Raw genomic sequence first — 16665 nt, 5'->3', positions numbered from 1 at the left:
ACAGCCCATGCTCTGCTCTGGGTGCCTTCCACTCACATCAGGAAAAGTTGAAGAACAAATAAGCAGCCTGTTATCATGCTCTGTAATTTCCAGACCTTCCTTTTTGCTCCCAGCTCTGTTTCCATCCCAAGGCTCAGAAATCCCAAGGCAGCAGCTCACTAAGGGCTGCAGGCCACAGCCTCAGTCAAACTGAGCCATGACCCCTCTGCTGCTGCAGGCTGTCAACTCTGTAATCTCCACATCTCAGAGGAAGCTCAAAGGCAGATTCGGAGCCCAGGGTTCACCTCTTTCAGAGCCTGAACGACTCTTTTCTGTGTATGACAACAAACTGGATGACAACTCGGCAAAGCAAAGGCTTCAGCTTACAAATAAAGAGCCAGAATGAAACGACAAGACTTGGTATCACAGAGCTGCACTCTGAAGACAGAACAAACATCACCAAGAGCACAGCTACAACCAGCCCAAAAGAATCCTGTTTGGATGAGATCCTGCAGATGCTTTTTCCTCCAACACCAGCAAGTTACTGCAGTCTCAGGAAGGAATTCTGTGAGTTTTGCTGTGAAGGATCTTAATTTTTAACTGTTTAAATAATGCACCAATTTACAATCATTAAACTAATTTCCCTCACCCTTTCAAACTCTTTTTCACTGCCAAGAACATGGATTTCATTAATGTCATCTTTACAACTTAGGACAAAACACTGTGATGGTATCAGATTTTCCCGCTCTTTAAAATATTCATTAAGCCCAATTATGCACACTGATAATTCATGCAACTTGTCCTTTTCCTAATCCATAAAAATGTTTTTTTCCTAGCCTGCTAAGCTGCATCAATGAATATGTATCTTGTTAATCATTTTCCAAACTAACTACAAAAAAAAAATCCAAATTAATCAACAATAGATAAGCTGAGGAAGAAGACAGAGGGGGAAAGGAGACAAATGTATTCAGGCTGGAGGTTACAACCAACCTGGGAGCTGCAAAATGATGCCAGCAGCAATTACTTGGAATTAACATCCTATAAAATAATACCCTTTAAAGAAGGAGAGTGTTAACAGCAATATGTTAAAGCACTGCAAGCATCTCCCACAGCTCTCCAGGCTGTTCTCTACAGTTTAGTTTCAGGTCTACTATGAGAAAGAACCAGAGAAACATGGAATAAACAACTTGGGAGTTAACACGAAACTCTCTGTGCACTGATAGTTTTTGGAGGAATCTCTGACTGCATCCAATGAAAGAAGAAATTCCCTACATCCCTTCACACTTCCCATGCAATTTGAAGACTGTTTGGTGACACTTAGTCACTCACATTGACTCTTCATCAGTGTCGGTATAAAATAACCTCATTATTTCATTCCTCTCTATGTAATTACTGTGACAGGTGAAACCTCATTGCAAATGGGAGAACTTAGTGAGGAAAACAATATTGTCACCATTAAACCTTCTATCCTGTCAATATTCAGCCAGAAACAGTAGCAACTGATAGCAAAATAACCTCTTCTGACTACAGCTTTAATCTTTACCTCCTTCAAACTCAGAGTGTTTAACAGTACAACATAACCAGCAGCAGAAAGGAACAGGAAACTCTTTAACAAAGGGGAAAAAAGGCTTTACCCTCTCCTCCAGCCGAGCCAGTTGCTCTTTGTAGTAGGCATCATGTTTCCTCAGCTCTCTGTCCTTCTCTTCCAGCTGCTTGGCCTGAGAAAAGAAACAGAAGGACAAAAGTGGATGAAGAGTAGAGCTCCACCTGCAAAGGAAAGCTGGGCTGGAAATGACATCCCTAAGGAATACACAGTGCTGGGGAACTGCAGCTCTTAGGCATCAAGAAATGCTGAGTGTGGCACTGAAAATGAGCAGAGATTGCCTGTTGTACTGGGATTCTTCCTTCCTCTCTCTGGGCCAGGGTTTGTCCAAGTGGATCTGGAAGCATCAGGAAGACAGAGCCAAGCGCAGCAAGCTGAGACTGAGCTGTAGTTTATCTGTTTTATATTCACTTTGCAGATCTCAACTTGGGGAAACTTGCTCAAAACCACTGAAAAAAACCCATATGCAGAGGCTTAATATTTCACTTTATAACCTGGTCCTGAGTGAACATTTTGATGTGAAAAAGCTGAGCCTGAATCCACAGATTTGTAGGCAGCAGTAAGAGGAATTTTTTTGACGTAGCTGTTTTTTCTTTCAAACCCCAATTCAGGAATACATTTAGATTTGCTTAATTCCAAACATCTGAATGCTTGGAAAGACCCAAATCCTTATGTATCTACCACAAAGGACTCTGCTGTGCTCTTCAGGTAGGAATCTTCCTCTGGAAACTCCTAGATTGGTTGGAGCAGCCCCCGAGGAAGCTGAAACCCTTTGCCATGGGATCACTCCCACGTCCAGTGACTTCAAATAACACAGAATCACTGTGATCATTTATCTTTTCAGTACCACTATGACCTGAGTGTTCATTTCACAGACAGTCTCCAGCAAAATGACATTTTTTTTGCTTTTCATGAGTAGTCTGTCCCAATATCTACTACTAAAGGGACCCATTAAGAATGATAAAAGACATTTTAAGAGCACATGAGACAGAAAACACACAGAGCTGTTAAGTCCTCCAGAGGAAACACCAGACAAGTGATTTTGAACAAGCTCTGGAAGATTTAACACCTAAATCATCAAATTAATTCCAAGCTCATAATGTCTTACTCATAAAATATCTTTAGTGACTAATAATCCTCTACCACTTGTTGTTACCACAATGAAACCACGAACTGTGGTAGTTGTGTAACAGATACAGAACTTCACTCTCTTAGTCAAGATTGGGGTGTTTTGGTTTATTTTTTGAGTAAAATAGCAAAAAATACAACTAAAACTTCAGATGTTTGGTTGCTCACTACTTACCTGAATTTCTATATCCTGAAGCATGTAAATAAATCAAAAAAATGAAATTTATTATATGATGATGAATAGAATGAGCCAAACCAAACCCACATGCAGGTCAGAGGTATTTGAAAATGACTTGGGAATTGTTGGGGTTTGACCAAAAATACCTCAAAAAGCCAAACTGGAATTCTACTTGGATGAACCAAACAGTTATTCAGCATTTCACAGACTGGTTTGGGTTGGAAAGGACCTTCAAGATCACCTAGTCCAACCCCCTGCAACCAGCAGGGAAACCTTCAACGAGACCAGGCTGCTCAGAGCCCTGTCTAGAATATTTCCAGGGATGTGATGTCCACTAAATTCCTCTGCCCAGAAACCTCATGGCAGGAGAATCCATTTACCCATGTACACTCATGTCTGCATGTTGATCAGACCAAAAAGGTTTGGTACTCACACATATATATATATATATATAAAACTATAACGATTCAGATTAGATGCTAGGAAAAAAATTTTCCCTGTGAGGGTGTTGAGGCACTAGGATAGGGAATTGCCCAGGGAGGTGGTGGAGTCACCATCCCTGGAGGTGTTTCAGGGGTGTCTGGATGTGGCACTGGAGGATCTAGTTTAGTGTTTAGGGGTTCCAGCAGTGACAGGTTGAGGGTTGAACTTGATGATCTCAGAGATCTCCTCCAGCCTTGATGATCGTCTGACTCTACAGAACAATATACTACAATCTTCATCCACTGCATAAAGTGTCCCAATAAAAATAATCCTCAATTCCCACATTTAATACATGTTGAATTGCATCACTTTAAATTTTAACCTTCTATTCCAACATATAAATCCACACATCAAACTGAATGGGCAACAGGAGGAACTCGTGGAACATATGTTTCTCCCTTCCCCCTCTCAGAATTCCTTTTTCAAGCTCTCACTATTGACAAAATCATTACTAACCACGAGAAATCATCTGGACACATCACTTGAAAAGGAAAGATGTTAATTTCCACTTGTAGAGGTAGAGAATAGTCAGGAATTAGAAACGGCAGCAACAATAATGCCTGGGAAAAAGGAGTCTCTGACAGCTGGAATTAAAACAAGCTTTTGTAATTACCAGGAAATGTGCTACAGTACAGCTTCTAAAAATAATGAAGTCCTAAAAGAATGAGGAGTGCAGATAAAACGATCACATTGAGAGGAGCTAATGGAGAAAATTGAATTGATGAACAAGTGAAGGATTTGGTCTCTAACAGAACACGTGACGTGAAGCTTCATTTACTAAATGTAGTTACAGACCAAAGCAGAGAAAAGCAAATGTACACTGTGCCAGACAAAGGAGCTGTGGATTTGCATTCCTAACGTGAGCCACAGGAATAGGCAACTAAACCCACAGGAACATCCCTCTCCATCAAGACACATGTTGTTGCCCCAGCAAAAAGAACTTCTATTACTATGTCACAATAAAAAGCTAAACGAGGAAAATCACAGAACTGTTAAGGTTGGAAAAGACCTCTGAGACCGTCAAGTCCAACACGTGACCCATCACCACTGTGACCCCTAAACCAGATCACCCAGCACCAGATCTAGACACCTCTCAAACAGCCCCAGGGATGGTGATTACCCCACCTCCCTGGGCAACCTATTCCAGTGCCTCAACACCCTAACAGGGTCAACTAAGGCCACAAGAGGTATGTCAAGTCATCCAGTTGGGTTTGGAACCCTCCCAGCCTGGAGACTGTCTTCTCTCTGCAGGGTCTCCCAGTCTCTCTTGGGTTTGGAACCCTCCCAGCCTGGAGGCTGTCTTCTCTCTGCAGGGTCTCCCAGCCTCTGTGTGTAGGGACAGGGCTCTTCTGAGCCACTAATCACTTGAGAGGACACTCCAGGTTCCTTCCAGCCTGACATATTTCATGATCCCACACCCAAAACTAGGGGCAGAAAAATGCACAATGAACCAAGTGACTAGAAATGACCAATTATAGAATCCCAGAATGGCTTGGGTTGGAAGGACCTTCAAGAGAACCTAGTTCCCCCCCCCTGCCATGGGCGGGGACACGTTCACCTAGCCCAGGGTGCTCCAAGCCCTGTCCAACCTGTCCCTGTACAATATGAGCACTATGAGAAAACTGCCACTGCTCACCAAACTCTGCTCCTCTCTGACTGAACCATCTCCTTTGTTCCATTTAAAAACCAACAGATCCTGAAGAAATTAGTCCTTGAAAACAAAAATTACAACACATCCATGACTATTCTATTGATCAGCAACATGCAGAAAGGCCTCATGTTTCCAGCTATCCATAGTTCAAAGAGAAGAGATGATAAACAAATCTGTGTTACATATACTCATGTCACTGGGAATGAAAGAAAGACATGAGCTATTCCTGAAACTCTATCCTTGCTTTTCACTGAACCAACACAGTCCAAGAAGATCAAACATTTTAAAGACTATCTGTACTGCTGCCAGGTATTTGTAGCAATTCAAATATTGTCCATAACCACTTCTGCCAGCTTTGGATGTTTCACTCATATGTCACATGTAGAGTTTTCCACTAATCTGAAAGCAGCATTGACTTTTCTTTAGGACCCAGAGTGGATTTCTCCATATAAAACCAGAGCAAGAGGACTATTATCCTGCAAAATTCAGGAAAAAACTGCCAGCAAATAGATTTAGGATTATGTTTTACTTCCACCTTTGTTGCTATACTTTGTAGTAAGTCATAAATATTCGTGTTTGGAGTTGATCTAATGTTGACTTCACAGAAGTACTTGGAAGTTCCTGGACTGAACAACAGAAGGATCAAGAAAAGGTATGACCAAGGACTGTGAGGCAATATTTGGTGTATTTTAAAACAAAATGTGTATATACACAGTGGAATAGTCCTCAGAGATACTGCACAAGATGCAATGAAAACTCAACAACTCACTGAAGCCTCTTCAAAGTCAATCTCAGTTGATGGCATCGAAAACTTCCTGTGTCCTCCTTATTAGAGCTCTCCCAGTGGCAGGGACTGTTCTCCAGGGTTATTTTCCACCTGTGAATATCCTGCTGATTGTCTCAAATGATCAAAACTCTACAGCAATTGATATCATTTCCTTCCACCACACGTTGCATCATTGGCTGTGGCTGCTCAATCTCTTATCCAGGGAACCAATTTCCACTGAAGGAAAACCTGATGATGCCCAAGTAGGTACATCCACTTTTGAATACCAAATCAGAGACATTTATTGCTCCTCAGCTATTCAGGGTATTGATTTCTGGTTAAGACACAGAATTGAGTTGCTCGTAACTCCATCAGATGCTTCTCAATTTGGGAGACACAAGATATAAGCAGCACCTTCAGTTCTGGATGCTCAAGAAGGCACTGCTTGAAAAATACAGATTATCTCTTGTCTTCAAGCTGTTTTGTCTCTATCTTTTGGGAATTAGATCTGGTTAAATTGAACTTTTCTCTAAAGAAACCATCAAAACTCATTAGTTCTGTCCCAAATTTTGTTTACCATTATTCCCAGAGATTTTCCTATTCAGCCTATTCTTTGAAAACTCAGTTCAAGCCAATGAGACATTCCCTTGGCAACGCTGAGGTTAAATCCCTAAATATTTCACTGTTAAGACATATGCCCGTGTGAAAAATCAGGTTGGATTTGAGTTATCACTTCTGTTTTCAATTATCTACTGTTTTACAGTTCTTTATTATCAGGCTGAATAGGAAAATCTCTGGGAATAATGGCAAACAATTCAAAGGAGAATTCATAGTTGTTTTCATTGTGCCCCTACAACAGTTAACTAAGTGTGAAAATCCTCAGTGATAAGTTCATACCACACAGTTGCTGTTTAAATTACTATATGCAAACTAAGATCCAGCAAGGGCTTGGGAAAGTGGAGGGAAATGGCAGGAAACAGCAAGATTTAATGCTCTTTGTATTTTAATTACCAAGCTCCAATGTTGATCTTTCAGCATCTTCTTCAAAGATTTAGCAACTTCTTCAGAAATCAACAACCACGAGAGAATTCCTACCTTGAGCAGAGCAGCTGGGATTGATTTCTGCATCGATTATTGGGGAGCATCTCCCTTTCCTATAATCCTCTAACACGTGTCATTGAATTTCTGTGTCCAACTTCCACTCCCTGCACTTTGATTTCCCTTCTCATTGGATTGCAGAGTCTCTGGGGCAGAGCCTGGAACTCAGCACACATCTGTGCAGTGGTTAACATAATTATACTTCGAGCTCTGCTAGTGTCTGTGTTATTCTAACAGAAATAAATAGTATTGTAAGCACAGAAAACATTTGCAATTGAGGGAAAAAGCAGATTTAATACAAGACAGGAAAGAAAACAAACACTGTGCAGAGACCAAACTGGAACAAGAACTGAAAACAATTTGTGTTGTTTTTAAAGCCTTGCCCAGGTCAGACGGGATAAATCTGAGCGTGCCAGAAATTCAGACAACTAAACAAACTTCAGACTTCTGAATGTAATTAACTACTTGGGGGCAGGAAAGGTATTTAAAAGGGGGAGTGATGCTAAGATTTCTACTCCACACTCTGCCACCCTTGTCATGTCCATTTGCTGCCACACCATTCAGAGGGTCGAACACAGCAGGGCAGATTGCTGATCCCAAAACATGATGCTACTTTACCATAAGTTTTTGTCACAATGGGGAAGAATAAAACAGCTGTTTCACAGGATATGGAAAAAAATTCAATACATCTTAAACAAAGAAAGATGTAAAGTGAGGAATAAAAATCCAATGAAATGCTCAAAGGTTTCAGAAGAATTACCGGATGGAAATGGCCAAAAGCATCAAAGCACAGAAGATAATGTGGCCAATGTCCAACGTTTCAGGCAGTTTACAACTAAGATGATTTCAGTCATGTAAGAAAAGGAATATGTTGAGCTGAAAACAACTGGAAAAAACCTAAGTTCATGAAGACTATGTAGAACATCACAAGAAGCTGATTAGGTTCCAAGGACAGCCTGGAGACAGGAAATGGCCAAAAGCATCAAAGCACAGAAGATAATGTGGCCAATGTCCAACGTTTCAGGCAGTTTACAACTAAGATGATTTCAGTCATGTAAGAAAAGGAATATGTTGAGCTGAAAACAACTGGAAAAAACCTAAGTTCATGAAGACTATGTAGAACATCACAAGAAGCTGATTAGGTTCCAAGGACAGCCTGGAGACAGGTGGAATCCCAGGATGGTTTGGATGTACCTTCAAGACAAGACCATCTAGTCCCACCCCCAGCCCTGGACAGGGACACCTCCCACCAGCCCAGGTTGCTCCAAGCCCCATCCAACCTGGCCTGGAACACTTCTAAGGTATGACCCAATGAGGATGAATAGAAAAGAATATAACCTGGTAGCACAAGGCTGCACCAGTCTGACTACAAGGCCCCAGAGAAAGACTTGATATACCTGCAGGAAGCTAAGAAAAATTTGTCCTGTGTTTTGCAACAGGCAAACAAAATCGGAAGGAGATTGATGAAGAACACACTGTCCCAGGTTGCCCAGGGAGGCTGTGGCTGCCCCAACCCTGGCAGTGTTTCATTCCAGGTTGGATGAGCCTTGAGCAACCTGCTCTGGTGGGAGGTGTCCCTGCCCAGGGCAGGGGGTTGAGGCTGGATCATCTCTAAGGTCCATTCCAACCCTTGAACAATCTTGGAATCTACGAATCCATGAAAAGGGGAAGGAGAAGACATCACCTCACTGAGACCACATCCCAGATCCTCCCAGAGCTCTGGTCACTGTCTGTACATCTCTATTCTGGTCACTCCAGCCAAAAGCTTCAGAGGAGAAAGAAGCTGGAGATACACAAAGACCAAAGCCATGAGAAGTTCTCTGTGTACAGGAGAGAGGTATACAAAATAATTAACTGTTCTGAGGTGAGCCAAGCTCTCTTACTTACTCCTTCTCATAATACAAGACTGAGGAAATATTCAGTGAACAGTGAAATTGAAAAGCAACAAATTTGAAACCAATTAAATGCATAATTAACCTGCAGAACTCATTGCCACAAGTTATCGGCGAAGCCAATCGCACAGCACAAGCCAACAAAGTTGAGATGTTTGTACAACCTCTGAAAACATCCGCAGTTGTACCTACACCTGAGGCTCTGCATTCCTTGGAGGGCTGAGCAGCCCCAACTCTCTCAGCCTGTTCACGTAGAGAAGGTGCTCCAGTCTCTGCTCAGCTCCGTGCCTTGCCTTGCCCCAACAGTTCCATGTCCTTGTGCTGTTGGGGACACCAGAGCTGTGCAGCACTCCAGGTGGGGCAGGGCAGAGCAGAGCAGAGCAGAGGGGGAAAAACATCTCCTTGGCCTTACTGGCCAAATCCATAGTGCCCTCACTGCATCTGCAGCAACATGAGAATTGAGGAATTCTCATCCTGAACTGCAGGAGGATTGAGTTGTGTCCTCAGTTCAACTCTTTGTGCAGCCTCAGCTCAGATTTATTTCCTTTACTTTCCCTTTTTTGGGATGTTTGCCAGGAGTCTGAGGGCTGTCTGTGCAGTGCTTGGAGAACCTACAATCCATACATTTTCTAAAGGAATACTATTATTTTAACATGAACATTTTCTGTTGTGGGTGAGAGAATCTGGAAGTGAAAGCAAACATTTAAAAGTGCTTTATAGAGAGGAGGTTTCATCCCAGTCAATAAGATGCTTCAGGAAAATACAAGCTGCCAAGTATTCTATAATAATGGGGGAAAAAAACCTCTTTTGGGAGTTGCTAAAACATGTCAATTTGATACAATCTTTTTTGTCCTGCCCAATGTTCTGAGTGCTAGAAAGTAAAGCTCTCACTGAGATGTGAAGTGCTGTTTTTTCTGGCTGCTTAAAGCCTATTTGTCATGCAATAGAGACTGTTCTGGCCCACGGTGAGAATTAGTGTTTAATTTCCTAAACGTGGAGAGAAAGACCAACTATTTGCAGAAGTAATGTCAATGGTGTTCGTACGAAATTGAGAAGAGCAAAGAGTTGTTAAAATTAGATTAAGTCAGGAATGGTACAAGAGTTACAACTTTGCTCTGGCCTTAAAGAGGAAGGGAAGAAATATCTGCAGAACAAAACATGACTGAACATAAACAAGTGAAAGGATCTAAAAAATATTTAATCATCTCTGATAACACAGAGTACATGAGACCCTGCTGAGCATTCAGCTGTGAGTCTGCAACGAAACAGGAAGAAAAGCTGGAATGGCGAATGAAGGAATTCTTCCCTGGGAGGTGCTGAGGCACTGGCACAGGTTGTCTAGAGCAGCTGTGGCTGCTCCATCCCTGGGAGTGTTCCAGGCCAGGTTGGATGGGGCTTGGAGCAGCCTGGACCAGTGGGAGGTGTCCCTGCCCAGGGCAAGGGGTGGGATGAGATGATCCTTAAGGTCTCTTCCCACCCAAACCATTCCATGACTCTGAAGCAGCTCTGCCCTGGAGCCAGGCTGGGAGAGCTGGGGGTGTTCACCTGGAGAAGAGAAGCTCTAGGGAGACCTCAGAGCCCCTTCCAGTGCCTCAAGGGGCTCCAGGAGAGCTGAGCCGGCGAACTCTCCCGGGTATGCACCAGCCACAGCTTCTCTCTCTGGATAACAAGTGCCAGTGCCTCAGCCCCCTCACAGCCAAGAATTCCTTCCCAATTGCCCATCTCTCTCTCCCCTCTGGCAGTGGGAAGCCATTCCCTGTGTCCTGTCCCTCCATTCCTTGTCCCAAGTGCCTCTGCAGCTCTCCTGGAGCCCCTTGAGGCACTGGAAGGGGCTCTGAGGTCTCCCTGGAGCTTCCCTTCTCCAGGTGGACACCTCCAGCTCTCCCATTCTGGCTCCAGGGCAGAGCTGCTCCAGCCCAGTCAGCTCTCCGTACTTTCCCTTCCCAAACTCCACAGAGACTCTCAGGCGATGACTATTTTTCACTCCTCTCTTTCTGCTGTTGAGCACTATTAGACATGTGCCACATTTGCCTTGCACAGCCTCAATTTATGGCTGGATGAGGCAATAGATTTACATGCACAAGTGAAAATGGATTTGGGCACTGCAATCCTGACAAGGTAACTGTGGTAGGAGCACAACTGTTATTGCTGCAGTGACTTACAGCCCCAACCCAGCTCAGAGCATTCCAAAGGGTCAGCTGGAGCCATGAATCTGTGTTATGGGGAATATCAGATGCATCAACTCAGGTGCTATAAACTACAATTAAGAGCCAAAGTTGAAGGCATCCTCCTTACCAGAATCAATGGCCCCAAAACTCCTTAAGAGCTTCATGAAGAAAGAAAATTATGTCAAATAACCAAGTGGCAAACACTCCTTATTTCCTAGTTGGGAATGATTCTTGCCAGCACAGCTTTTTTTCCTGCTTTAAATAAACTACAAATGTATCTTCTCAGAACTGTAGAGTCTATTTTTATGTGTAAATACTAACAATAAACCAGCAAAACACTCAGCGTGCAACAAGAACCAACCACCCAAGAGCCACACGCCATGAGAGAGATCTAAGCCAGGAGCAAATTAACTTAATCCTATTACTTTAAGGTCCAGGTCTGGAAAGAGCAGCTGAGTATTTGTGCTGAACCTATGTCACTTTGATCTCTGCTGTCACAGAAAAAAGCCAAATGACATCCTCAAATGAGAATTACTGGTAATAAATGAAGGCAGGGCAGAGGCTCCATGGATTAAATGTGTTTAGGAGAGTCAGAGGGGGGAAAATAAATACAAATTAGCATTTTCTACAGCTCTCCTGCAGCACCTCAAAGAGTGACTCTTGGGTAGGAACTGCAGAGAGAGGACAAGGAGGAATGGGGAGAAATGGAAAGAAGGAAACTGAGATTAGATATGAGGAAGAAGTTTTTGCTGTGAGGGTGGTGAGACACTGTCCCAGGTTGCCCAGGGAGGCTGTGGCTGCCCCAACCCTGGCAGTGTTTCATTCCAGGTTGGATGAGCCTTGGAGCAACCTGCTCTGGTGGGAGGTGTCCCTGCCCAGGGCAGGGGGTTGGGCCTGGATCATCCCTGAGCTCCATATATTTTCATACCTGCAGCTATATAAAAGAGACCTTTATAAATGCTGTTTTAGAGTCTCTGCAGAACTCTCAGTTGGCTCTGGCACCACTCAGGAGGAGGCTGCATGCACCAAGCTGTGCTGAACCTCCAGTCCATGGCTTAGGTACCGAGGAGCAAAATAACTGGCAGTTTGGGGTTCTCTGCTTCAGTGGCCATCCCTGGGAAAGGATCCCTCTGGAAAAATTAGTCACTCTGAGCAGTCAAGAGGCTGAGGCAGTTCCACCTCCAGCTGTTCTCCACCCACACCAAAAGGCAGTGTAAGCACATGGGTTGAGTCCTACAAGGACAACATTAACCCAAAATCACAAGAGCAACCCAAGCACGAAGAGAAATAACCTGTTGGCAGGGCTGGTGTAAATTGGTATCTCAGGAGGAGCTCAAGATTTCTTTTTGCTTTTATAACTCAGCACTGCTGAGTAAGTCTGGAACAAATCTCTTCTGTAGCAAAAAAACATCACAAATGTGCTCGTACTTGCAAGTAGAAGTTAAGAAATCAGTTCAGTCAAAGCAAACTTAGTCAACAAACTGTATCAAACCACAGAACAGCAGCATTTGGTCCAGAATTATCAGCTTAGCAGGTCGGTAATGTATGTTCTTCCTTCATCCCTACTACCAAAACATTTAACTCTGTACCAAGAGCAAAAATAATGAAAGGGAGAATATAGTACACATTGCATCAGGTCTAACTGTGGCACAGAGTTCACCTCCCCAGGTTGGATGGGGCTTGGAGCAACCTGGGCGAGTGGAACTAGATGATCTTTAAGTTCCAACCCAAACCATTCTGGGATTCTAGGGCATGATAGTTTTCCTGAAACCTTCCTAACCTCTCACCTACACCTGCAATTTTTGCCTGTGAAAGTATTGCAAACCCTGTGGAAAACAGACAGGGAAAAGTCCAATACAAGCAGAAAACATTAATTTATCTCTTTTCATTCCAAACCACAGAAGCTGGTGTCCAACTCTTATCTCCCACGTGGACAAGTGTTACAGGATTACACCCAAATGCTCCTGGAAGGTCATGTAAAGGGAAATTAAAGACAGGAGATGTGATTATGGACACAAAGCTTAGTTTGATGAAGTTTATCCTCTGCAATGCCTCCCTATCTGAGCCATCACTGCTCACTAGGTAAAGGTCACAGTCCAGTTTCCTCCAAGAAATTCTTAAGTGCAGCCTTTAATATTCATTTTGCTGAGCTAATAAACAAGTTATGAACAGAGCTGCTTCAAACACAACTATCTTTGAGAATTAAACTGCCATTACATGAAGTACTGAACAACCAAATCACAATTTCTGCACACAAAACATCATCCCAACCTCTGAGCCCACACGAAAAAAAAGTCGGTTCCAGGGAATTCTGCAGGTTTCTATGTGTGAGAAGCTCTGTGGGAAAGGAAATCTTCCCACAACACAGACCTGAATGCACACACAGTTCTTCATGTTAAAACCCAATCCCTGTGCCTGGGAACAAGAGATTCCACAGAGAAGTTAGTGCAGGGCTGAAGTGGCTTCACCATCCTCCACAAGCCTGAGTTGTCCCCAGATCCAGCCAAAATCACATTGTGTTGCCAAAATTCTCTTTTCCTTTGAACTACAACATATTCTTAGCCTAAATCATGCTCACTCTTGGTTTTGCTACACTGGACTGGAAGTTCCGTAGGAAAATGATATTTTAAACACCAAAAAGTTGCTAAAATCTCTCTATCTGTTAATATTTTTTACATAGTGTGTTCGGATTTTGCATATTCTCACACCCTCAAGCTTTTAAATCATTTCCCCCTAATCAGAAAAAGAGATAAAAAATGACTAATAGGAGGGGAAAAAAAAAAGAAATAAAAATCTCTATTTGCTTTCTGAAACATTTTTCTCTCAAACCTGGTGAGATCATATCCCCCAAACCCTTCCCTAACTGAAGATATTACTGAGGACTCCTGGAAATTCAGGCTGGAATGTTGCTGCACTGCAGGGAATTGCCACGTGGGGGATCCCAAAGTGAATGGACTTACAGAGGAAGTCAGGGGGAAAAGAGATGTGAGATCAGGGCATGGAAAAGGTGGAAAATTCAGGTCTTACTTTCAAAAATGACAAAGTCAACTAGGTACATTTATCCACAATTTCTCTGCTATTCACAAACCTGATCTAGAAAAATATACTTTTCCCCCCTCTGAAGCCAGAACTAGATTCTATAATGCTTCCAGTAGCATAAAATAATAAAATTCAATATTTTACTTCTTTCAAGTACGTAAATCTTTGCTATTTCGCAGAGATGTCGACTAGAAAATTACTTCTCCATGTCCACATACATCCCCACACAGAAATGCATACAGGGACATCAGCACATCTCTCACATCTCCAGCTCATACTTCGTATTTCTGCTATTACTTCAAGAACTCACAGTTATTCATAGCTGGAGGAAGTCTAAGCTCTAAACTAAACTACATTTCATTCTCCAAGTAAATCAAACCTTGTTTGACTACACTGTTAGGGACATGGGGGATGAAGGAGAAAGAGGTTAGGCTGAGCCTATCCTGCTCTTCCTCCTCCTGTCACCATAATACTCTGAATTTCAACAATACAAGGCCTGTATTTTTATCCTTTACCAGCAAAACTTCACCTAGATCTTCACCCCATAAACTGCTGCTGTGCTCTACCACAGGAATAAAATACATTCCTGTGACTAGCGTGAGATAATGTACTTAATTATATATTTAACTTGCAAAAGCCCTTTGAGAGCCCCTGAGCCAGAATGAATTCTGTGGCAGCTCTCTTCATTAATAAAAGTACTTAGCCCAATTACTTGGAACTTCCATAGACAGTGCAGTGCCTTATTTCCAACCATTTTAATCAATCCTCACAAAAATCTCTTGGCAATGCTGTGCACAAGTACAGGGAGGGAAGAGAACGTGGTGCTTCAGTGGAGCTCCCAATTCTTTATGTTTATTATTCAGCCTTCCTATGCTCTTTAATTAACCACACAAAATAAAACCAACGTGCTTTGCCAGCCTCCAAGTTCTCCTTTGTTACAAAAAAAAAAAAGAAAGTGATTACATCCAGTAATCTGGAGTTAATATTAGAAAGGCTTAAGAGAATTTTCCAGGCTGGACTGCTCACAAACTAATCATTACGAGAGATTTAAATTAATTTGGGTCAAATGAGATTGAGCATCATCTTCCAGGTGCAGCTGCTCCCTCTGCAAAGGTTACTGATCCCACTGACTTGTTTCCAGTGCTGCTCATGTGAATTCAGGGGTGAGGGAATCAGGTTAGCTCACTCTGCTCCCTGCAACCCTTCCAGCAAGGAGATGTTGCCCAGAGCACATCAGTGAAGTGTTTGCATCGATATCTACTGGGCCAGTTGGTCAGGGACACTCATCCCAGCACAGAAACATGCGGAGCTGCTGAAGACTTTCATTTGTTCCACTAATATTCCTGGCTCCAGCAGCAGCTGCTCACCAAAGAGACCAGAGTCTGTCCAGACTGTAAATGATAGGGATGAGACATCGATTGACTTTTCATTTCAGCTTCTGCCCTGGGATGTTCTGGTTGCCAAGAATTCTGATATTAAATGCAATGGGATATGGATTTCCTCTGGAGCCAGGCTGGGAATGCTGGGGGTGTTCACTTGGAGAAGAGAAGCTTTGGGGAGAACTCAGAGCTCTTACCAGAGCCTCAAGGGGCTCCAGGAGAGCTGAGAGGGACTTGGGACAAGGGATGGAGGGACAGGACACAGGGAATGGCTTCCCACTGCCAGAGGGCAGGGACAGGTGGGATATTGGGAAGGAATTCCTGGCTGGGAGTGCTGAGGCACTGGCACAAGTTGCCCAGAGCAGCTGTGGCTGCTCCATCCCTGGGAGTGTCCCAGGCCAGGATGGATGGGGCTTGGAGCAACCTGGGCTGGTGGGAGGTGTCCCTGCCCAGGGCAGGGGGTAGGATTGGATGATCTTTAAATTCCCTTCCAACTCAAACCATTCTGAGATTCTATGATATATATTTTATGGAACTATTAAATACATTTTATACACAAGAAATTACCAATGTCTTAAAAGCCTCAAGTCATTTCTTCAACAGAAGAAGTTTCATTATGAGATATAAAAAAAACAGAAGCTTTATTTTACAAGCACTGATTTTATCTCCTACCGAGAAAAAGTGACTCTTGCCACAGAAGCACAGGTTCCTATGACTACTGTATTACATCTTCGGCCCAAAAAAGACAAATCAACCAGGTTGGAAAAGACTACCAAGATCATCAAGTCCAACCCTACTGTGGTCACCAGACCATGGCACTAAGTGCCACATCCAGTCTCACCTTGAAAACCTCCAGGGATGGTGAATCCACCACCTCCCTGGGCAGCACATTCCAATGTCTCATCACTCTCTCCCTAAAAAATCTCTTCCTAACATCCAACCTAACCCTCCCCTGGCAGAGCTTGAGTCTGTGCCCTCTTGTCCTGCTGCTGGTTGCCTGGGAGAAGAGACCAACCCCCACCTGACTCCAACCTCCTGTCAGGGAGTTGCAGAGGGTGAGAAGGTCTCCCCTGAGCCTCCTCTTCTCCAGGCTGAACACCCCCAGCTCCCTCAGCCTCTCCTCATGCCACTTGTGCTCAAATCCTTGGCTTAAGATAAAGAAGCTAGAGGACAACACACAGCCCCAGTTTTTTGATCTGACAGTTTCTGCTAAGCCCAACACAGACCTGTGGCCATTCCCAAGGAACGTGGCCTTGCTCAGGCAGAGCTGCAGTTAGTGCTGTTGCCTGTTCAGGAGCTTT

General features: G+C 43.4%; 1 protein-coding gene across 1 annotated transcript in view; it reads right to left on the bottom strand.

The window, feature by feature from the left end:
* Positions 1–16665, bottom strand: part of CHCHD3 (coiled-coil-helix-coiled-coil-helix domain containing 3) — a gene marked incomplete at its 5' end in the record, with an annotated part of 106946 nt that overhangs the window by 45857 nt on the left and 44424 nt on the right. The window contains one exon of the mRNA XM_009071442.1: positions 1614–1697. Within this exon, the coding sequence (XP_009069690.1) occupies positions 1614–1697 (84 nt within the window). The remainder of the gene's footprint in view (positions 1–1613; positions 1698–16665) is intronic.

Source organism: Acanthisitta chloris, unplaced genomic scaffold (assembly GCF_000695815.1).
Source record: "Acanthisitta chloris isolate BGI_N310 unplaced genomic scaffold, ASM69581v1 scaffold7613, whole genome shotgun sequence".
NCBI lineage: Eukaryota > Metazoa > Chordata > Aves > Passeriformes > Acanthisittidae > Acanthisitta > Acanthisitta chloris.
Note: the sequence above shows the minus strand (reverse complement) of the source record. Positions and strands in the feature narration are given on the sequence as shown.